Raw genomic sequence first — 24,882 nt, 5'->3', positions numbered from 1 at the left:
AGTCATTTAGAATCTAAAAATTGCTTAACTAAATGTGCTGTTATACTTTAAAATTTTTTTATTATCTATAGAAAATGTAGTTTTACTTTAAAAGATAGTGGTTTTAGGAAAATATACATTAAACTTAAACAATTAATCTGTGATAAAGCGTTTGAGATTTGCACTTTCTGGCATAAAGTGAAAGTGAAGAATAGCTTTTGAAGCTTGCACTGATGTGCCAAATTGCCCCTTAGCTTCTTTGCCACTCTTCTCATATTTATTTTTTAGTTCTTGGCATTTTATGTTCTAGATTTTTTTTTTCTTAAATTGATTTTATAAGTAATACTTTGTTTCACTTCTTTTGGCATCTTGTATATTTCAGGTGTTAAACATTGGATAAAAGTGTCTGGAAATCTAGGCACAGCAATAATTAGTGACCCATACCAGTATTGTTTTCTTCATGAGTTGTTTTTAGTTAAAATGTATAGAAATATATCAAGACAGGTAAATGTAAAGGCTTTGCAGTCTTTATAACCTGTGTTAAAAGTTCTATTTGGAAATAAAAACTATTACTGGGATAAAGGAAAACTTGGTCATTTAAAATCTATCTTCTAAGGAAGGGGAAAAAATCCTGATTTTAAATAGCCCATCTGGCCTTCGAAAGCTTTTCCCCAGGGAGCTGCACTAACTTCTCCCACATAGATCGCGCTTGATGATGGACATAGCCCATGGCAAAGAGGCCAGAGATGGAAAGCAAATGGACTTCTGTGAAAATACACGAGGGACAAACAGCATCCTGCTTGCCCAGTAAGTGCTAGAAAATGCTCTAAAACATGGCAAGTACAGACAGGCCCCAGCAGGTTCCAGCATTCTTATGTTGGCTGGGATTCTGGTTTTTAATGTGAGTCCTTGTTCTCTCTGAAGTAGACCTTTGACCTACTTGTTACTCCTTTTTTTTTTTTCTTGGAAAAAAAAAAAAGCTTTTTGAAGTTATAGCTGGGCAGTATTATCCAGGTTAAATCATACACAAAACTTTGATTTAATATTTTAAGTAACGTTTAAATAGATACAGGGTGTGCTCTTAACTACGAAGAGGTAGTGAAGATGTATTAAGAGAAGTTTTGAGGGATGGATTTGTTTTAAAACTAAAATTGCTTAGCATTTACAGAACTGCATGTCCCATACAGGATCTTCAAGCAAGACTGTTTCTTGTTTGTTATGGTTGACAGGGCCACCACTCTTTCTCTGTAGGAACCCAACACTGACAAGAAGAAAGCAAAGCAAAATCTTTATGACACACTGTCCCTGGGACACTTTATTTAGTTTACTTTTAAATTTACTATCCTAAAACAGTTACAATGAAGAGGTCCTTTAAAAATGGGATCATTTGATTCCAAATGTATTTGTTAAATTTCTTAGGTATGATTATTTCTGCCCTTAGTGTGTCTATGATTTTTGTGTAGCCAAAAATTAATACCACTTAATACCAATTTGCTTTCAACATTACCGATTCGGGAAATCTAAAAGGTAGATTTGGCATGACAGATTAGAAAACAGTAACCTGGCACCAGAGATAATGGTCACCTTATGCATCCTCTACTTCTTGAATGAAGATGAGGACCCTCCCTCAGCCACCTCACATGATGATGTTGAAAATAACCTCAGAAAATGGATGTGGAAAGTTTGAACTCTAAATGTACTCTAAAGCCATAGGATGTTACTGCATTCTGAATTTGAAGTTTTTCTTATGCAAGCAAGACTTGTTTTCATTAATATACCTGTGATATGCCAATCTCTGAGCTATGAGAGTGAATAGCCTCTTAGGAGGGCAGGATCTGGACCATGGGTCAGTGTTCTGTTAGGATCCTAACAGCTGGACTAACAAGGTTAACATCCTGTCGGCATGCCCCGATGGTATGTGGATGTGAAGTCCTTGTACCATCTCTGGGGTCCGGTGGTATTCATAGCTCAAATAAGTGAGATTTTATGAGGTAAAAATCCATGGATACTTAATCAACTTAAAATTTTATTTGATTTAAAGTCTGCTGGACTATTTACTGGGGATTCAAAACTATTTTGACTCCTTTCAGAAGGTGCTTACAGGTCCAGAATTTAACTTTCTTTATATAATTTAAATCTAAAGTGATTATAATCTGATTTCTAAGATAATCCTTTATACATCATGTAGCTTGAAAGAAACCAGTCAGCCGAATGTGATAGGACACACCTGTAATCCCAGCTACTCAGGATGCTGAGGCACGAGAATCGCTTGAACCTGAGAGGTGGAGGTTGCGGTGAGCCAAGATTGTGCCACTGCACTCCAGCCTGGGTGACAAAGTGAGACACTGTCTCTAAAAAATAAATAACCCTAGCAAAGTGTTCAGATAAAATCTGTTAAAAATCAGAGTCCTCCGTATAAAGTCTGAGAAATAAGCTCTATTATTATTTATTTTTTCTTTCCCTACTCACTTTTTTTAAACTGATGAAAAAATAAAGTTGAGAGACCTTCTTTTCTCTCTTAAAATCTTTTGTGAGCCTTAAAGTCATTCTTCCAAACTGTCCCCCTCCCCACCAACAAAAATCTATGGAAAGGTCCTCAGCTGTCCCCATACCTAATACTTTATGACAATCGTGTTCTTACCAAATCCTTTAGTCACTTCCCACCTGAATTGAAATTCTTAAGCAACGGTTCAGTTCTGGCTCCCACTCGAGCCTAGATGAAGCCCTTCAAAGGCATGAGTCAGACACGGTTTATCCATCTCTATGTGAGGCAGACAGGATAAATATAGCAAATGAGCTTAAGGAACTTATGGTCACAATGAAAACAAGACTAAGGGGGACTTGCTTAGTACCGGTCTAACGAAGAGGTCAATTACATGGCATCAATTAATAGTGAGATCAGGTTTCCAGAAGATAAACTCCGTACAAAGAGTAACAGTCAGGGGAAGCTTATTGAACAGGTGAGACTTGGGTGAGGGCTTGAAGGATGGAAAATGTGGAGTGAGGGAGGGAAGCATTAAGTAAGAGGAGCAAGACTGAGCGAGGTGAGTTTCCGATATAACAGTGATTGCATCCTAAAGTACCATGGTGAGCTGTGCATGGGGAGCTGTAGGCAACAGTCTGGTTAGAATATTCTTCTCCTGAGCACCCCCATCCCAGACCCCAAGTGGCATCTACAGGCCCAGATAAACATTTGTGTCCTTGCATTTGTAACGGTTCTCTAGCTTTTCTCCCACCCCCAGCAATTCAGAATCGTAACATTTCTTTGGTCTCAGTATACTAATGATTTTGTTGGATATTCAGATTCTTGCATTTTGCCATTAAAGAATGCCATTTCTTTTCCTGAGCTGTTTTTCTTAAATGATCAAGAAACTTCCATCAACCACGATCAGCCACACTTCTCACCCAACTTCCCATAACCTTTCTATTCTCTCATCTTCTTTGGAGAGTTTATTCTCCCCCTATGCCAGGAGTGAGTACACTTCTTCCCTTTTTGGGGAAGCATGTGCTTTCCTTACCAGTCTAACCAGGCAGGTGTCTTCATGTCATTTTGCTGAGCACCTCCCTAGCAGGGCTGTGGCACCTAAGTAAGTAACGCAGTGAGAGCTGTGACACCTGAGTGGGTGATGCAAGCTGATGTTCTTTGCGTCATCTTCATGAGTGTGTGGGATTTTCTAACTTTCTTCAAGGGATAGATTGATGATGCCTACTTCTTTTGGATCACAACAACCTCTAGAGTTGTACCTGTAAAGAATGCCAGTAGATGCTGTTGGTGAAACTAACTTGAAAAACTGTGTGTGTGTGTGTGTGTGTGTGTGTTTTGTGATTAGAGATAAATTATCTTCCCACTTGGAATATACAAATAATCAACTTTAAAAAAGAGCAGTGGAAGGACAAATAATGCTGTATCTTAAGAGATGTTGTGAAGGGAAACATTTTCCAGTTTCCTGTTGTGGAAATGAGTGTCTCCCCTCCATGTCAAAAAAAAAAATAACCATGGCTATGATTGTTCACAATCTTTTTATTATTTATTTATTTTTGAGATAGAGTTTCGCTCTTGTCACCCAGGCTGGAGCGCAATGGCATGATCTCAGCTCACTGAAACTTCAGCCTCCTGGGTTCAAGCGATTCTCCTGCCTCGGCCTCCCAAGTAGCTGAGATTACACATCCGGCTACTTTTTGTATTTTTAGTAGAGACAGGGTTTCACCATATTGGCCAATAGTTATTTAACTAGGTAAGTTTTTCCTTTTAACCAATGAGTAAGAAGGTATCCCCACTCCCACCCCAAACTCTTACCGAGAATTATTGAAGCTTCACATGAAGCAATCTCTGCCAAACTTATTGATTGAGAAATAATGGGTCATAATGGGAATTCTTTCTACTTTGAGGAATTTTCACGATATAATGTGATGTAAAACCTTTCATCATAGGATGTAGCTGCTCTATTTTATTTATCTGGAGGTGTCTTTTAAGTAAAGTCATTTGTTTCTAGAAAAGAAAATACTTCTATATTATTTTGATTAAAGAATCCCAAACTTTACAAATAATTCTGTGACTGAAAGTTGTAAGTGAAGACCCTTGTAAATCCAACAGAAACTCTCAACGGATTGATCTTAAGGGAAGAAAGTCTGTTTTGTTCTGATCATGTCTTGTCCTGTCTCTCTCTAGCATCCAGGTTCAAGCCTGGTGTATGACAGCCTTCTACACAAATGTGCCTCTTTTGCTAGGCCTGTATGCGAGTCTAGCAGCCCATACACTGAAGCTTTCTGGGGAGCATGAGCATTGCTATTTTGCCTTTGCTTTGTGATGTTCTAAACTTCAGTGAAATCCGTCTGGTAGTGTTGGCACTGAAGTCTCTATTGAATTAGCTATCAAAGTGGAACCCCTTATTCCAGATGATCTTTAGCTCAGCTCAAGAACCAGAAATACCCCACACAGATAGGCTCTGAATGCTTGAAGAGCATGATTACTTTCTTAGTGTACGAAGAAAGGTTATACTGGTTACGTATTTTTGAAACAATTACTGAAACACCTACTGAATTGGTACTAAAAATCAGACACTTACAGGTGTTTGGTAAACACATGGATTTTCAGATCATACCCTAGTCCTTCTGCCTCAGTGAGACTGATTTCTGTGTTTGAAGGGAGGCCCAGGTATTTGCCTCGGTAGAACAAGCACTTGCTAATGACTCTGAGGCAATTTGTCAGGCATATTTTGGAAATGGTCATAAAAAAAAAAAGGGAAATAACTCACAGACAAAAACCTTGCCATTCTGAGATGCAATTTACTATAGAGATTAAGAGCTTCAGCTCTGGAGCCAGGTGGCTGGGACTGAATCCCAGCTCTGCTACACTTGCTTATTACCGCAGGCAGTTTCTTCATCTGTAACATGGGATGTAACAGCATCTACCTCCTGGGGTGGTTGTGAGGAATCAGTGAGCTCTAATAGGCAAAATGCCTTATTTGGTCCTGGCTCAATGTAAGCACTCAAAATTTTTTAAGTGTTATTATTTGTTTTTGTCACTTCTCTTTTGCTTCAAACACTTTTTAATGTAATTATAAAATAATCCCTGTGATTATAAACTATAATAAATATAAATTAATATAATTATTTTATAAAATAATGCCTGGGAAAACTAGTGTATTTCAGAACTTCCCATTATACAATATAAACTCGAGCAAGAGGAGGCAAGAGAGCATTGTATAGACCTTAAAACCAGACAGATCTGTGTTTGTGTTTCAACCTTCATTCCTTGGAAGCTGTGTTACTGTAACCTGATCCTCTGTTTCCTTATCTGCAAAATGGGAATGATCATAGACCCTGTAGTACCAAGTTGTGTAGTATAGATGAATCATATGCGGGTGAGCCTACTTCCTAACATACAGAGTACTCAGTGGGTATTTTCTGTTTTATTGTTATTATATTTTGCACTCTGGGGATATTTGTATGTTCCAGTCTTGGAAGTAGCATTTAGTCTGGAAAGTCACTTGGGTGCCATTTGGAGTACCGAACTGTGATTTACTTGGTCAGACCCTAAGTCCTATGTGAAGGCAAGTGGAGCGGCCCTAGGAACTTGATTCTGGTGGTGAAAAATTAATATTGGCTGAGCCTGATTCTCTAGTAAGTACACCTCTAGTATGGTTATTATATTTTGCATTCTGGGGATATTTGTATGGGTTAGGTGTAAATATCCAATTTTTTTATAGGAATGTCAATGTTTTTTGTTGTTATCCTGTTTTATAGGCGAAGGACTAGTTAGTTTACATATAATTAGTATTTGTTAGTTTACAGGTCAATTAGTACTTGGCTTAAAATACTGATTAGTAAGTCATGTGTGTATTTATATATATATATCACTCAAATGTAGGTACATCAGAGAGATTGATACATATATCATGGAGATGGACAGATGATAGATGGATTGATTCAGCAACCCAGGTTTAGAGGGAAAAAGAAGAGAATGGGGATTCAGGGAGGCTTTTCTGAGAAAGGGGGTTTCAAATTCTGCTGAATTGTGAAGTGCAGTCGAAGTTAACCTGGATTTGAAAGCAGGAAGTAGGAGCTGTAAGGAGTAACATTAGAAAGCCTGCATGTAGGCCGGGCGCGGTGGCTCAAGCCTGTAATCCCAGCACTTTGGGAGGCCGAGACGGGCGGATCACGAGGTCAGGAGATCGAGACCATCCTGGCTAACACGGTGAAACCCCGTCTCTACTAAAAAATACAAAAAACTAGCCAGGCGAGGTGGCAGGAGCCTGTAGTCCCAGCTACTCGGGAGGCTGAGGCAGGAGAATGGCGTAAACCCGGGAGGCAGAGCTTGCAGTGAGCTGAGATCCGGCCACTGGACTCCAGCCTGGGCGACACAGCAAGACTCCGTCTCAAAAAAAAAAAAAAAAAAAAGAAAGCCTGCATGTTGGTTTACTAGGATTAGGCTAGAATGTATGCCTGGGTACATTGGAGTCACAGTTGCTGGGAAAAGACCAAAGAAGTTCTAAAGATAAACTGGGTTTAGACCAGCTAAGGCCTAATACATAAACCCTAGTAAGCAGTTTGAATATTATCCTGAGGGCAACAGGGAACCATTAGAGGTTACTTTTTTAAGCAGGGGAGTGACAAGGTCAGTCATGCACATTAGAGAGTCTACTGACTATGCAGAAAATGGGCTGGACAGTACCCAAAGATGGGTAAAGAAACCAGTAGAGGAGGCTGTTGCAGAAGTCCCCTGCTGTGGCCTGGTCTGAGTTAGCAGCTCTGTTTGCCTAAGTCCTATGTGAAGGCAGGTGGAGTGGCCCTGCGAACTTGATTCTGGTGGTGAAAAATTAGTATTGCCTGAGACTGATTCTCTAGTATGTACACCTCTCCCTAAAGTAAGATCCTTTTGGAAGTTGCATTAAGTCTCCAAAGCCACTGGGGTGCCATTAAACTCCTGTTTCGGCATACTAAATGGAATGGAATCTCAGCCTGCAGTCAGCCAGCAAATGAGTATAACTTATGTTGAATTCCAGCTAATGCACAGTCTTGGAAGTAGCATTTAGTCTGGAAAGTCACTTGGGTGCCATTTGGAGTACCGAACTGTGATTTACTTGGTCAGACCCTCGTGGCCTGTGTGTGCCAATATAGCCTCCATGGTCTTTCCTACTTCATTTCAGGGGATAACTTATGGAATGAAAACATCCATTTTAAAAATGTATTTTCTATATCTTATTCATTTTCTTGGTGGATAGGGATTATTGAGGTCAGTATTTATTGCTCAAAAAGGTGTCATTTAAATGAAAATAGCAAGTCATAACCTAAAATTGTATAGTTTAAATGAAAGTAACGGATCATAACCCAAGGTAATTTTTCCTCTTAAATGCATATAATAGCTAAAGTTTTATAAAAAAGCATTGATATCCACACCTTTATCCAAAAGTAATTTAAAATTTCTTTTACAAGGCATTTTTAAATGTTCATCCCGTGTAAGTTTGCTTTATATATAATATCAATAATAAATTGTTCACTGATATGCACATAAAGAGTGAGTCACATGCCCATAAGAGACAATGTTTTAAAAAAAACAAAACTGATAGTCTGATAAGCCCTGCGAGGTCTGAGACTACGTCTTAGTCATCCTTTTGGCCCCATGTAATTGTCACCATGAGCCTGGCATTGGATACATGTTTCCCTTGTATGTGATTACCACATGCAAATGAACATTAATATGTGAAGTCTGTCTATTGATGGCTAATTGTGGTGGCTACCAGCACTGTGAGAGCTCTCTGCCTGTCTAAGATAGGTGTTCTGGGAACTTGGAACAATTGATATTCCTGTGAAATGTGCAAATGAAGAAACCTCAAATAGAGTCTGTGTGATAACTAAATTTGACACTATTTTAGGAAACAGATTCCCTTCTTAATAAAAATAATTCTTGGCTCAAGCTTTTAAAGTTGATAGATGCTTGATAAGTAAATAGGAATTGAATTTTAGATATATAAAGAGATTAAGTCATATTTATCTAATTTGGGAAAGTAAAAAGAGGGAAAAGATACATAAATAGAGAATTTTAGAAGTGCTTGCTGCAATAAACCATAATGTGCCTAACATTTATGTGATATTGTAGAGTGTCCATTATGCTTTCCAAAACATTACCTCATCTGATCTGTTGGGAACACTGCAAAGTAGAGTTTTTGCAGATAAGGAAATTATGTTTTAGAGTGGCTAGGAGACTTGTCCAAAGTCCAAACAGCTCATAAATGATGAACTGAAAACTGTTTTCTGACTCTTAAGCCAATGCTTAAATGTTCAGTAGCAAGTAAATAATTGGCATATACTACCACATTTTATACCTGAAGCCATCTGAATAGTGAGTTCACGTTGAAGAAATTCCTTCTTGAACTGCCAACACATTTATGGCCTTTACCACTCATTTGCCATAAAACTGTAACTTTTTAAAAAATGACTTTTATTTCTAATTATAGAAGCAACATAGGTTCCGAGTAGAAAACTTAAAAATGTACATTGGCTTAATGAATGCTATGTGACCATACATCAAATCCTTCAGAGACAGCATTTCCAAGAATTCTGTGCTTTTAGAAAATTTGTTATGCTTTAAAAAATATTTTAAATGAGATCATCAAAAATACTTTTTGTTATTTTAGTTTTTACTTTCACAAAATAATATGAAAATTTTTCTCATGTCATTAAACATCATTATAACACCGTTTTAACAGCTTCGTAGTATTCCATTTTCTGAATAATACCTGTTAAGGACCTGGGGCTGCTTCCCTAGGTTTTTTTTATTAGAAGCAACACTGAAGAACATCTTTGCTATCTCTTTGTATAAATCTATAATTTTTTTTTTCTTAGAGTAAATGCCTGACATAAAATTGCTGGGTTAAATGGCATACAGAATTTCTCAATCATAAGCCAAATAGCCAAACAGAAAGATTGTGCCTATGTAAATTCCCATTTTGCAGTGTATGAATGCCATTTTTTATATATTTCCCAATCCCTGATCTTCTTAAAAAATCTTTGCCAATATGATTATCAATGGTAACATATTATTGTTTTGCATAGCTTAATAACAAAAGAGTAAATCATGTGAAAGAGAGAGCTCAGCTTTGCTCTCGTGTTATATCTTACACAGTGCCTACTATTCATTGTTTAACAATGTGGACATTCAACAGAACATTATCTTGACAGCACATGTAATAGATAAAACATTAATCATATTCCTCTTTCATCTTTGTTGTATCAAATTTATCAAGTGCTGCCATTCATTCTTCTGTGAAATGAAATGGCTTTTTCAGTATGCCATTTTAATGACCATATAATACAAGTCTGAAAGCATTTTAAATTCTTGGAAGTAGTATCATAGTTTTTGAGCTTGCAAGAACCTTAAAGATCATCTAATCTCCCCCCATCATTTTACATTATGTGAATTTAATATAAATACATGAAAAATCTTGATGTGTTTTGTAAATTGAAAAGTTCAGTGTCTAATATTTTTACACAAATGTATAATTTTGTCCTTAGTCTATATAAGTTACTAACATCCTTGGAAATTGAAACCTCTTTGTTTTTTAATTTTGTAGTAAAAATATCAACTATGTTAAGAAAACTACATTTTGGACATGACAACGGATTCTAGTGTTGAAGATAAACCCAAATGCCAATTCTGCCTTATCTAAATGCTGTTTTCCTGGACCCATATTATTCCACATAGCCTGATGTAACCATATTTCTTTTCATTCTGTTTTAGGTAGCAGTTTTACAACATCATCAGGATTATATACAGGAAATAATTCACTCACAAATTCCTCCGGATTTAATAGTTCACAGCAGGTAATTTAAAAAGCCAGTTTAACTTCTGAAAAATATCTTTAAATACAACATGATTTTCTTATATAAATAAAGATCTGTTTATATTATAAGTGAGAGTTTTCCTAAGGCTTTTAGCAGTTTTCTTTTAAAATTCACTTTAGCAGTCTTTTGTGGTGAGTTGTTTGGTTTTCAGATTGGTTTAATTTTACCTAGTATTGCATCATAGAAGAGCAAAAATAAGAGGAATGTATATAATCTTACATAAAATTTGTTTTCAAGTCTGAGCTCTTTAGTTAATGTGTACTTATATGCCCTCCTGTGTGAATTCAGAAAAGCCTCAGAAACCCAAACATACAGTTACACTTTGATATGTAAGAGATAAGCAGCAGTATTTTGACAGACAATTCTTGTGTGATTTGATTTCGTAGGACTATCCATCTTACCCCAGTTTTGGCCAGGGTCAGTACGCACAGTATTATAACAGCTCACCGTATCCAGCACATTATATGACCAGCAGCAACACCAGCCCAACGACACCATCCACCAATGCCACTTACCAGCTTCAAGAACCACCATCTGGCATCACCAGCCAAGCAGTTACAGATCCCACAGCAGGTAATTATGCGAATATTATTAGTCCTGCAGGTGATATTTTCAATGGTTTTAATGCATTTTTCTACAGTCATATATTCATGCAGTGGTTGCATGATTTTGGCAGCTTTTGGCAAGGACTAAATATAAGTCAAGCAGCATGACTGTGGCATTCATTTTTATTTACTTTTTTTATTTGCTTGAAATTTTAAAATAAAGTATATAAACATCAAAAGCACATGAAATAGAGATTTTATTTGTAAATATACTCAATTTTTAAGATGTATGTCATTTTCGAGATGTGTAACTATAAATACTGAGCTATAACTATAATTCATTGGCACCACATATTGAGCATGAAACGGCAATGCCTAGAATTTAGCCTTTATCATTATTCAATATTTAATGCTTTTCATCAAAGTAATATCTTGCTGATAGTTTAAAAAACAATCAAAAGTGAGCCTCTGCTTTCCCACATGTGGCCCACTGTGAATTTCATGACGATGTGTCATGAGTGTGGGCATTTGTTATACTTCTGCACAACGCTTGCTGGTCTCTTTCAAATGCCAGCCTCTCCGTGTGGAAATCTTCCTACATGATGTCTTTGATACCTCTTCCCCTCATTGATTCTTTCTTTCTTGAACTCTAAATGGTGTCTGCTTAATTTCCTGAATTGGTCTTTACTTAACATTTCCTATACTTTTACATACTTCTCACCTCCTTGCCTTAACTTTTTAAAGATGTAATCATACCTTTCGTGGATTACAAACTAAGCTGTTATCCTCAAAGAGTCAAAGTTTTCTTCCTCTTGCCTGTTTCCAGAGCTAGAGCCCACTCTATTGCTACAAGTCAGGTTAAAATGGTCTTAACAATGAAAAAATTCCCTCTCTGATGCTTTATAATCAGTGTTCATTCTAGGTTATCCTAAATCATGAAAAAGAGTTCTGTGTCATAAATACTAATATAATTTTTGACTATAGAATTATATTTTAAATATTAATGGGTGATTACTCCCCTAAAAATCTTCCAAATTTTTCATGTTCCAGGTTTTTTCCCTTTTAAAAAAGTATTCAGACATTGCTTTATTCTAAAGTTTCATCATTCTTGTCTTTCAGTTAACTTCTCATGCTCATTATTTCTGCTGCACATTTTAACTTTAAATATTTTTGTCTTTGATAATTGTATTCCATGTGTCTTTATTTTCCAAACACTAAGTTGATATTATATTCCTCGTTCAGTTTACATGTGTATATACAGTGTTCATAGAACCGAGTATACATGTCTGTCCCTTCCTTTAATTAGATTTCACATCTATATAATCATACTGAAGATAAATTTTATTGTAGAATGCATTGAATTTATTGTAGGAGTTTTTATGGAATTTTCTCTACTTACATAAACTTCATATAGGCATCATGAGGAAAGGTAATGGTTTGTCGCAACTTTAGGGAGATCTTGTCTTTTCATTTGAACCACCTGTGTCATTCAAGCTTCCTGAGAACTAAAAGGAGTTTTGAAATGAGGATCGTTATGTGAATGAGATGTAGCAAACCTCTTTTAGGGTCTAGAGAGTCATAGAATGAGAAAAGGAGACTGCAGAATAATTTTATTTAATTTATGACATTTTGGTTGTGAAGACTACATTATAAATAAACTGGTGAAGACTTAATTGTGTTTCTTAAATTAAGGTTGGTTAGAGCTTTTTTGAAAAGGCCATCTGGTTAGATATAAGTGTTTGTCTCTGAAACCAGACATTGTTCTAAGTGAGTTTTTTTCCTAAAAGGGATGCTATGTTAAAGAGTGGGGATGGTGGAGTTCAAAGCCAGGCCACATGGAAAACAATGAAAAATTCTAATTTCAAAATCTGTCCATGGTTTTAAGAGTGAATGATGTATTTTAGTTTGTATTGTAAAAGTAAAAGTGCTTAGTGTTTTAGGTACTTATTTTAATTTCATTGTCTTATGGGAAAAGAATAAGAATGAGTTGAACCGAGGAAAAAATAATACTTTTCAGATTTCTTATACATACCTCTTCCAACTAAAGCGAGTATGTCTAGATTAGCCTTTCTTGTGTTGCATAATTAGAAGTGGAAAGTTCACTGAGTTTCCACGTTGAAAAAGAAATGGTTTTCTTAAAAAATTCAAGGAAGATCTAGTCTGGGTATTTTGTTTTCATTCTTCAATTTGTGATAAGACCACAAATTCAGCCTGTTTTTTGGCATTAACTTGTCTTTCTTAGTAGTTGTATATAAAATAATAGACTCACTATTCTTGATGAAAAGGAAGTTTTGATGGTAAAGTACATAAAACAGAAGAATTTATTAAACTAAAGGATTAGAAATGATTTATTAAAAACAATTTCTGTCTTGAGGTAGAATTTTTTACATCATTAAAATAATGAATGTCTCTTTTTGTTGGAATAATTTTGTGTCTTTTTTTTTTCTTTTAGTCTATTGGGCTTAAAGTCAGTATTTTATAATACTGGAGAGTTAGACTCTAGTCATTTTCTTATCTTATGTATGACCTGGTTTCTGCCTTTCAATTTCATAATATTATGCAGTAGGGTCAAATCTAGGTATATGTGATATTTCTCTCATGCTTCATGATTTCTGTTCCTGCATTGTTGTTTGAATTGTTATGTCACAATGGACATATAAAGATAATTTTGTAAGGATTTTTCAGGGCAAACATGTAAGGACTCATTTGCGGGGTTTTTCGTGCCTTTTAAAAGTTACTTTTCTGTGATGATATGCAGTGTTGCTTGTAAACATGTAATTCCTCATGAATTTTGAGTTCAAAAATTATTTTCAAGTGTTTATAATGAAATATTCAAAGCTATATTACCCTTTGGATGGATATTTTAATGCGTTAAAAATAATATAACTTGAATCTGAAAGCTTCCAAAATTTTACTCTATTTAAAACTAAAAATAGTGCCTTTACATTCCGTTTTTTAAAAATGAATTTGTTAGCTCTTTCTTCACTATCTTAATTTAAAAATTCACGTCATCTGCACAAATGTTAGAATCTGTCTACCTTGAGAAATATAGATAATTTCTAGTCACTCAATGACATTTTAATTTGTTTATTGTATTAAAAAAAAACTCATGCCTACTCTTCAACTAGCCATGCCAATCACCACTTACCCCCAATTAAAGGACATCTTGGTTGCTTTGAGTTTTGGGCCATTATGAATGAAGTTGCTATAAACATTTGTGTGCAGTTTTTAAATAGATATAAGTTTTCAACTCCTGTGGGTACATACCTAGGAGTGTGATTGCTGGATCATATGGCAGCACCACGTTTAGCTTTGGAAGAAACTTCCAAATCATCTTTCAAAGTGGCTCTACCATTTTGTGTTCTCGTCAGCAATGAATGAGAGTTCCTGTTGCTCCATATTCTTGCCATAATTTGGTGTTGTCACGTTGTAGATTTTGGCCATTCTAATTGAGGAGTAGTGCTATCTTGTTGTTTTGTTTCCTAATGACATATGATGTGAAGCATCTTTTCACATGCTTATTTGCCACCTGTATGTCTTTTTTGGTGAGGTGTCTGTTCAGATATTTTGCCCACTTCTCAAACAGGTTGTTTACTTATTGTTAGGTTTTAGGAGTTCTTTGTTTATTTTGATACACATCTTTTATCAGATAGGTGTTTTGCAAATATTTTCTCCCAGTCTGTGGATTTTCTTTTCTCTTAGCAGTGTCTTTTGCAAAGAAGTTTTTAATTTTAATCATCCAGTTTATCAGTTTTTCCCTCATGGATTATGCCTTTGCTCCTGTATCTAAAAACTTATTGCCAAAACCAAGGCCATCTAGATTTTTCTCCTGTGTTACTATGTAGAAGTCTCATAATTTTGCATTTTACATTTAGGTCTCTGATACATTTTGAATTCATTTTTGTGAAAAATGTAAGGTCAAGGTCTGCATTCATTTTTGCATATGGATGTGCAGTAGTTCCAAATTAATTTTTGAAAAACCGTCTTTTCTCCATTGTGTTGCCTTTGCTGCTTTGTCAAAGATCACTTGACTGTATTTAAGTGGGGCTATTTCCGGGCTCTCTCTTCTGTTCCATTGATCCATTTGTCTATTTTTTCACCAATACCACTCTGTCTTGATTACTATAGCTTTATAGGTAGTCCTAAAGTCAGTGTCTTTCAACTTTTTTCTTCTCCTTCAGCATTGTGTTGGCTATTCTGAATCTTTTTTCTCTCCATATAATCTTTAGAATCAATTTGTCAGTATCGACAAAATAAATTTCTGAGATTTTGGTTGGAATCACATTGAATTTATAGATCAAATTGGGACAAACTGATGTCTTGACAATATTGAATCTATCCATGTGCATGGAATATCTCTCCATTTATTTATATCTTCTTTGATTTGTTTTATAGTTTTTCTCATATAAAGTTTATGTATAATTTTTAGAGTTACACCTAAGTATTTCTCTCTCTGTCTCTGTCTCTCTCTCTCTCTTTCTCTCTCTTTCCCTTTCTAGTGTTGATGGAAATAGTGGTGTGTTTTTAATTTCAAATTCCAACTGCTCATTGCTGTTATATAGAGAAGCATTTGACTTTTATCTATTATGTTATATCCTGAAATCTTCCTTATTGGTTTCAGGAGTTGTTTGGTTTTGGGGGTGAATATTTGTTGATTTTTAAAAATATTTTCTACATGGACAATCATGTTTTTTTGTGAATAAAGACAGTTGTATTTCTTCCTTCCCAATCTGTATACCTTTTATTTTCTTATTGTATCAGTAAGGACTTCTAGTACAATGTTGAACAGGAGTGGTAGAGGGGACATCTTTGCCTTGTTCCTAGTTTCTCACCATTAAGTATGATGTCAGCTGTAACTTGTTTTTTGGTGTTCTTTGTCAACTTTAGGAAGCTCTCTCCTCTTTCCTAGATTACTGAGAGTTTTTTTTTTTTTTTTTTAATGGGTATTGGACTTTGTCAAATACTTTTTATGCATCTGATGATTTGATCATATGGTTTTTCTTCATTAGCCCATTGATGTGATGGATTACATTAATTTTCAAATGTTGAACCAGCCTTATATATTTTGGATTAATCCTACTTGGTCATGACATACAATTTTTATACATTGTTGGATTCAGTTTCCTAATATTTTGTTGAGGGTCTTAGCATTTATGTTCATGAGAAATACTGTTCTAGTTTTCACATCTTGTAATGCCTTTATCTTGTTTCAGTATTACGGTAATGCTGGCTTCACTGATGAAGTTGCAAAATGTCCCCTCTGCTTCTCTTTTCTGGAACAGATTGCAGAGAATTGGAATCAATTTTTTTCTTAAGTATTTTGATGGAATTTACCAGGGAACCCATTCTGGTCTAATGCTTTCTGTTTTGAAAGACTAATTGTTGACTCAACTTCTTTAATAGGTACAGGCCTATTCATATTATCTATTTTTCCTTCTGTGAGTTTGGGTAGACTGTCTTTTAAGAAATTGGTCCATTTCATCTAATTTTGTCTAATTTGTGGAAATAGAATTGTTCATAACATTTCTTTATTATCCTTTTAATGTTCATGAGATTGCTAATGATGTCTATCTTTCATTTGTGATATTAGTAATTTGTGTATTCTCTTTTTATCTTGGTTAGCCTGCCTAGAGGTTTGTCAATTTTATTGATATTCTCAAAAAGCCAATTTCATTGATTTTCTCTTGTTTTCCTGGTTTTAATTTTATTAACTTTTCTGATTTTCACAATTTCATTACTTTTTTTTCTGATTGCTTTTGAGTTAACTTGCTTTTCTTTTTATAGTTTCCTAAGAGTGGAGCTTAGATGATTGATTTTAGATCTTTCTTTTCTAATATGTATGTTCAGTGCTGTTAATTTTCTCCTGAGCACTGTTTGTGTGGCATTTCACAAAATTCGATGAGTTTTTCTTTTCCATTTTCATTTACTTTCCAATATTTTAATAGTTATTTTTGTTTTCATTACCATTGGAATCCTCCCTTTTAATGAGGTATATATTTATAAACATTTTATTGGAGAGAAAAATCTTAGAAATTTCATAGTTTACAATAAATATCATTAGTTACAGTTACCCAGATATTCACATCTTACAGATTAAATGGCTATCTCTTATTAGAAAATATGTGTAATTTCTGAGTAGAAGGGTATTCCATGGTAAATTCAGATTTCACTCTCTATAAAATAAAATTTTGATCATAATCAACTAGTTTTCCTTGTTCAAAGACTGTATGACAGTGTCACAATTAAATCCATGATTACTTTAAATAATAAATTATGGATTTCACTCATTTTTATTTTTAAGAAACCATCTTTTTTTTTTTGCTCTTTTTATTTTTTATTTTTTATTTATTTATTTTTTTTTTTAATTAATTTATTTTTATTTATTTATTTATTTATTATTATTATACTTTAAGTTCTAGGGTACATGTGCATAACGTGCAGGTTTGTTACATATGTATACTTGTGCCATGTTGCTGTGCTGCACCCATCAACTCGTCAGCACCCATCAACTCGTCATTTACATCAGGTATAACTCCCAATGCAATCCCTCCCCCCTCCCCACTCCCCATGATAGGCCCCAGTGTGTGATGTTCCCCTTCCGGAGTCCAAGTGATCTCATTGTTCAGTTCCCACCTATGAGTGAGAACATGTGGTGTTTGGTTTTCTGTTCTTGTGATAGTTTGCTAAGAATGATGGTTTCCAGCTGCATCCATGTCCCTACAAAGGACACAAACTCATCCTTTTTTATAGCTGCATAGTATTCCATGGTGTATATGTGCCACATTTTCTTAATCCAGTCTGTCACTGATGGACATTTGGGTTGATTCCAAGTCTTTGCTATTGTGAATAGTGCCTCAATAAACATATGTGTGCATGTGTCTTTATAGCAGCATGATTTATAATCCTTTGGGTATATACCCAGTAATGGGATGGCTGGGTCATATGGTACATCTAGTTCTAGATCCTTGAGGAATCGCCATACTGTTTTCCACAATGGTTGAACTAGTTTACAATCCCACCAACAGTGTAAAAGTGTTCCTATTTCTCCACATCCTCTCCAGCACCTGTTGTTTCCTGACTTTTTAATGATCGCCATTCTAACTGGTGTGAGATGGTATCTCATTGTGGTTTTGATTTGCATTTCTCTGATGGCCAGTGATGATGAGCATTTTTTCATGTGTCTGTTGGCTGTATGAATGTTTTCTTTTGAGAAATGTCTGTTCATATCCTTTGCCCACTTTTTGATGGGGTTGTTTGTTTTTTTCTTGTAAATTTGTTTGAGTTCTTTGTGGGTTCTGGATATTAGCCCTTTGTCAGATGAGTAGATTGCAAAAATTTTCTCCCATTCTGTAGGTTGCCTGTTCACTCTGATGGTAGTTTCTTTTGCTGTGCAGAAGCTCTTTAGTTTAATGAGATCCCATTTGTCAATTTTGGCTTTTGCTGCCGTTGCTTTTGGTGTTTTAGACATGAAGTCTTTGCCCATGCCTATGTCCTGAATGGTACTATCTAGGAAGAAACCATCTTTTACAAAGCCAATGATTTCTTTTCTATGATCAAAATAGAGGTAGGGAAAAATTAAATTTGAAGGTGTTTTCCTTTTGTGCTAATATCTAAACTAGCATTTTATCATCCCCTAGCCACTGAGGTATAGAGTAAGTTACCATCTTGTACTGATCCCTAAAAGCTTAAGTTATATTACTACTAATCTAACTCAATATATTCTTTCAAAAGAGTGATAAAAATAATTTTTTTAGTATTAAGAAAATTTTAATTGACTTTTCTCAAAAGATCACTTAAGCTATTCCTATGAAGATATTTTTTGTCATATGATTCATGTGTATAATCAAAATTTAAACAATCATCTATAATCCAACTACTGTGCTATATTTCAATAATTTGGCCTGACAACATATGTTTTATCCCAAATCTCTTAGAATATCTCATAATAATTATGATAGCTATCATCACAATACATAATAAAATACAATCGAACACAATTGTTGAGCTTAGAGCTCTACATTCATTACCACATGTAATCTTACAATATACCATGAGATAGGTACTATTTGTTCCATTTTGTAGATGAGGAAAATGAGGCAAATCACTCTTAAATGCTCAGTAAGTGTTAGGTATCATTAAGTTAATCAGGAATGTTGAGGCTAAATTCTTACAAAAGCACTGTTTACTGATAATATTGTATTTTTAAAATAATACAAATACAAAGCAGTGAGGGATAAAGGTAAAAGTGAATGGTGAATGAAACATTTTAGATTAATGTGAAATAAAAGATAATTAGTTCTTAGGAATAAGATTTAGTATGAATGCCGTAGAAAAGTTTGTTTTTCAAAGGATTTGTTCGTTTGAATTTCTGACAGCAACTCGATGTTGAAATCTACCTTCACGTGCGCTGATCGCATGCAGACAATTTACTGGTTAAGGTGATGGACGGGAATCTTGCCAATATTGAATTTCAAGTGACAGAGGAAAAATCAGTATAAGAGGGAATTCAATATGCATGGGAAAGCATTTGTTCCCTCTGCTTCTTTGATCCCTGCCAAGGCACAAGAAAGTAGAGCAAAGCGCCTGAAAAAGAGGGGAATGTTCGTGTTCAAAGTTGCAGAACTCTGAGCCCTCAGAGGAACTCAGTGTGACAGAATAAAAAAACTAAACTCCCGGCTCTCTTCCCTGTCATGCAGGATATTTGGGTCTCATCTGTACTCACTAACCTGCTTATGTCTGTTCATTGTGGAAATGATTCTGAGGTTTGCAATAGCAAGCGTCTTGATGCCTCCATTTTGCCAAGTGAACAGTTTGGAAAATCTGCAGGCCATACTTGCTCATTTTCACAGATGCCTTGTGGACTTTGGAAAAATTTGCAATTTGTTCGGCTCAAAAATAAACTATTTCAGCAAAACAATTTGAACTAATGTTTTGGAAACATTTGTCAGCAAAACAAATATTTGTATCTAAAATAGCCAGGCTACTAAGATGTGAGAAAACAAAACAGATGTTTGTTTTGGGTTTGTCGGGTTTGTTTGTCTTGATGGCATTTGTTTTCTTTCTTTCTTTCTTTCTTTTTTCCCGGAGGATATATAGTGGTATAATGAGATGATAAAATTCATGGAAATAAAGTTCACTCTTTTATACTGTGAGAAACATTATAAAAATGAGCTTTGTTACCTGTGAATTTTGGACTTTATTTCCAAGAAAAGAAAAATTAAGTCTCCTAAGCACTTACCCCTTTTGTGCCTCATTACTGGTTTCCCTAATTTTTTCAATTACTTAGCCATATGTCAGGATGCCTTTTAGAGTCAATTTTAGCACATTGGCTTTTAATATGTAATTCTTTCTTATATTTAAACATACCATATGATTTGTATATTAATCAAAATAAGAATGCATATATTATTGAGCTAATTAAATTAGTTTATTAACCCTCCCAAACATTTATTATCTTCTTTTGTAACTGATTGATTCATTATTTGAAAAACTGTTACATACTAAGTGTCCTATGGGACCAACACAAATCAATGTAATAGGTTCTTGTGTTTAAGTTGGAGGACATCAGCATTTACTGATTCAGTTTTTTAATTGGAGATGGTTGTAAAGAGGACAGAGTTTTAAGTGTTTGCCATCTCTTCACCTAATTTAATTGCGATTGCAACGTTTAGTAAGTGGCTTTTGGATTAAGTTGTAAATAAAGGCAGAATTGATGGATTAATGGGGCTACCAGTGTTATTTCTATGTTGATAGTAAATATTGTTTGATAAATTTTTTAAATTTACTGAATAATAATACATGAACATGGGACAAAATTATAAAGGCACAGATGTGTTTACAGATACCCAGCACCTTGGTTTCCTTCAGCAATGTTTCAAGGATATTCTTTACTTATATAAACATATACTTAACAACTGTCCCACTCCTCTCTTTTTTTCCACATTCAAGTATGTTTAGCTTTTTGGTCCTTCACAAATAATAGAGTACTATCCATGCTGTTCTATACCTTACTTTTTCACTAGACAATATACAGAGAAAATTTCAATAAGTATTTTTGTTGTGGATTATACATACAAATTTAATAGTGGCTAATTTTTTTTGAACATTTACTAGTGCTGAGTATTGTTCTAAGCACTGTTCATCCATTAACTTAGATAATTCCCACCCAGTTCCATGAGATAGAGTTGTGTTGTCATTGTCCCCATTTTACAGATGGGAAAACTAAGGAAAGGTCAGTGACAACACTGAAATTAAACCTCTGGAAACTTGACTTCAAAACTGAGTTTTTAATCAGTAAAGCATGCTGCTGCTTGAAACCACTGTGTCTGAAGTTTCAAAGGAGCAGAAAAATGAAAATGTAAACAGAGTCCTAAAGGTAGTAGCTGTGTAGTAATCATCTTCTGTAATCAGCACTCAGCAAAAGCATATATTATGAGGCATTCAGTTAAATATGTGTTAAATGTTTGAGCTTTACTTGCTGATAAAATAATGTAGGTCTGAAATTATAGGGAAGAGATATGTAGTATATTTTGGGTTATTATGTCATAAGTATTCACTGAATTATAAAAGCAGTTTGTGGATATCTTGGATAATCCAACAGCTGTTTGCTCCTGTTCTCTCTCATTTTCCACTTCCTGAATCTCTTCACTCCCTGCTTCCCCTGTATCCTATTTGAATAGTCACCTGTCATGGACCTGCCTAGGGAACAACTTGCCATATCTCTTTACCATTTCCCTCCCCTTCCTTCCAGGGACCTCTTCGCATCTTGTCCTCCTTTTTATCCTTATCTTTTTAAAAAAATTTTAAATAACTCAAATGGCAGCTCATGATTGATGGACACTAGGTGTAGGAATGGTGACGATTCTATCAAGCAAAAGGGAAGCCATTCATTTTAAAGTGAAATTGGGAGTCTGAATCCAGTACCATCACCTTCTAACACTTTTGAAAATCCTGATCTGACTCCTTCAGAAACTTCAGGGACCTCTTCATTAATTTAAATTTCATTTTCTTCATTACCATTATTTAAGATAAGTTTTAACTCTTTCACTTTTATGTGACTGCTGATATTTAAGGTTATAATTCTTTGCTATTTTGCGTTATATTTGTGCAGTATTTCACCTGGTTATTGATTGATTAGGTCAGCATGAATTAGTTTGGAAATCATGTCTGCCATCTGTGAGAAAATAGCTTCTGAATTTCAAACAACTGATTTAAACATATTTAGAACATAGCCTATTTGTAAATAGACTACTCTCTTTTATGTACAAATACACTTGCATAACCTTAGCATAAAGCAGCTGGGCAATAGGAAAGCTTTTAATTTTCGGTTAGCATCGACTGTATAGATTATTTTGCTGAAGACCTTCACCTTACTGAATAAAAGTAAGGAATCCAGAAAGATTAAATTTTTCCTAAGCAGCACAGCCTGCCATTGGTGACATCTCTTGACGGGACACTAGAATGGCAGCCTTGGGAGACAGAAGGGTGTAGTGTGGCCTTTCCCATACTTCCCTGGGTAGCACAACTGTCTCCCAAAGATGGAGATGGCTATCCTTTTATCCTGTAATGAGTTCCCAGGTAGGAGCAGTTAGGGATACAAGTTATCAGATTAAAGTTATTGGAGTTTCTCTAGTTTAAGTCTTTTCTGATTTTTGATATGACAGTACTCATTGAGAACTGAGCGTAATGTCCAGTGCTTCCCAGTCATATCTGGCTGAGGCTGGGTACCACTTTCCACCTGTGCTTCCCCCACCACCCCGTCTGAGAATGTCTGGGAATGTCTCTTGGCCACCACCCTGCCTTTGAATACAATTAGGAAAAACTGGAGTGGTGGCTAGGGATTTGGAGTTGGGCTAACCTGGGTTTGAATTCTGGCTCTGCCACTCACTTGGGAAGGCCACTTAGCTCCTTGGTGTATTATTTCTCTATGGAATGAGCATAATACCACTCTTGTGCATGGGATGACTATGAGAATGAAATGACTAGTAAGTGGCTAGCAAAGTGACTGATACATATTAGGCCCTCACATGTCCATTTCTTCCATTTGGACATTCAATAGATATTTATCAATGCTTGCTGTGTGCCAGGCACTGTGCTTGGTGCTGGGAATATGTGGGTGACAAGAAAGGCAAGGCCCCTGGCCTCAGGAAGCTGATGCGTTCTTCCCTCTTGAAGTTCATTACTGTTGTACATTGGGGATTGTGGTTGTTTCAGACACTGAAGCCTCAAAAGTGTGGCTCACCAGTTTCTTTCATGTAGAATGACTGAGGGGAGCTTAAACCAGTGGTTGAAATGTGTAAGAATAATAATTAGAGGTTTCTACTAGGTTATCCAGAGATTACTGGAGAGTGGATAATGGTCATATTCTAGGGGTGACGAAGCTGTCTTAATTGGGTTACTAGACCTTGACTGATGAATTAATTTACCTAGAAACCTTGAGTAGTGCCTGCGTGAACAGGGAATCATGGCTATGGAATATAGGTAGAGAAGTCAAAGCAATTCTCTAAGATTAATTCAGTTAATGTTTATTGGTCCCAGACTACTGGTTAATCTTGTAAGGCTAGTCAGCAAGTTTACTTGCCTTTAGTTTATTTTACAAGTTTTTTGTGGGAGATTTCTATGACTGAAAACAAAATTATTACAATTCCTTTGCATTAAATCTTTTATTCTGCAAAGGTAATAGTCATCGAGAATCTAAACTAATATACTGTAATTTATTCTAGGTTTTGCTGAGGTCATTTTTTTTCCCTTTTTGCCAAAATCTAAAAAAAAAAAATTTAGGCCATGCTGGGTGCCTGTAATACCAGCACTTTGAGAGGCCAAAGCGGGTGGATCACAACGTCAGGAGTCCAAGACCAGCCTGGCCGAGATGGTGAAATCCTGTCTCTCCTAAAAATACAAAAATTAGCCAGGCGTGGTGGCGGGCACCTGTAATCCCAGCTACTCAGGAGGCTGAGGCGGGGAATTGCTTGAACCCGGGAGGCAGAGGTTGCAGTGAGCTGAGATCATGCCACTGCACCCCAGCCTGGCAGAGAGAGTAAGACTCCGTTTCAAAAAAAATCTCCCAGTATAAAATTATCATGGTCACACTATCACATGTAACTTTGAAGGTTTGATGGCCCGTAACTTCATGGTCTGTGTGGAACCCAGGCGATTTTTAAGGAATATCATTGGCTTTCCCTCAGGACTGTGGCCTTCTACATGGGAATCTTCCCTGATTGGGCCTGTAATTTTCATTAGAGAATGTCTATTTCTATTCTCGGCACTGTTAACTTAGTAAAGCCTATGAGTCTTCCCCCTCCCCCACTCAACCCAGCAAATAACACCTTCGCGTACCCTCTTACCTCACTGCTGCTTAAAACTCAAAGGAGAAACTTGTTACTGTCAGCTGGCATAAGAATATGTCATGACTGCATGCCTCCAGATATTTTCAGTTTTACCCTCAAGATGTCTTATTCCAGGGTTCTGCACTCAGAAGTAGTGAACTGCAGAGTTACAGAGTCAGCAATAATCAGCCTTAGAAGAAAGAATCTTGTGACACTTGCTGTTTTGTTTACCATGAGGGTGTGCTCCTCGCATTCCACAGTATTCCTCAGTGAGCAGTTCTGTGAGGTGTTTCCTTCCCGTCTCTATAATGGGAACACCTACATTTTTTATTTTAAGTTCTGGGTTACATGTGCAGGATGTGCAGGTTTGTACCTGGGTGAATGGGGAACACCTCCATTATTGTGAAGAAGTTCTTTGTCACATCTTATGCACACCATGAGCCATAGAACTGTTCCTGCCTTTGCCCTGCATGGACTGCAAGAAGACCCGTGTGGTCCATTTCCTCACGGGCTCCATTTTCCCCTTCTGATCCACATTTTTCTTCGAATGTACTCATTCATTTTTTTAAAAAAGATGACTGTTATTATGCATATATTTGGTGGGTTATCTTAAACCCTTCTTTTAGAAAAGTGGGATATCAATTATTGAGAAACTAAAATTAAAAATTAAAAGGTTGGGCTGGACGTGG

General features: G+C 35.8%; 1 protein-coding gene across 22 annotated transcripts in view; it reads left to right on the top strand.

The window, feature by feature from the left end:
- Nucleotides 1-24,882, top strand: part of EYA1 (EYA transcriptional coactivator and phosphatase 1) — a 336,777-nt gene that overhangs the window by 222,590 nt on the left and 89,305 nt on the right. For all 22 annotated transcript variants that reach the window (XR_012416932.1, XM_015454952.4, XM_015454950.4 and 19 more), the window contains 2 exons: nucleotides 10,220-10,302; nucleotides 10,710-10,896. Coding sequence is in view for 21 of the 22 variants with exons in the window: in XM_015454952.4 (XP_015310438.1) it covers nucleotides 10,220-10,302; nucleotides 10,710-10,896 (270 nt within the window). In the remaining variant the exon portion in view is untranslated. The remainder of the gene's footprint in view (nucleotides 1-10,219; nucleotides 10,303-10,709; nucleotides 10,897-24,882) is intronic.

The sequence above is a fragment of the Macaca fascicularis genome, chromosome 8 (assembly GCF_037993035.2).
Source record: "Macaca fascicularis isolate 582-1 chromosome 8, T2T-MFA8v1.1".
NCBI classification, from domain to species: domain Eukaryota; kingdom Metazoa; phylum Chordata; class Mammalia; order Primates; family Cercopithecidae; genus Macaca; species Macaca fascicularis.
This window is presented reverse-complemented; position numbering and strand designations above follow the sequence as displayed.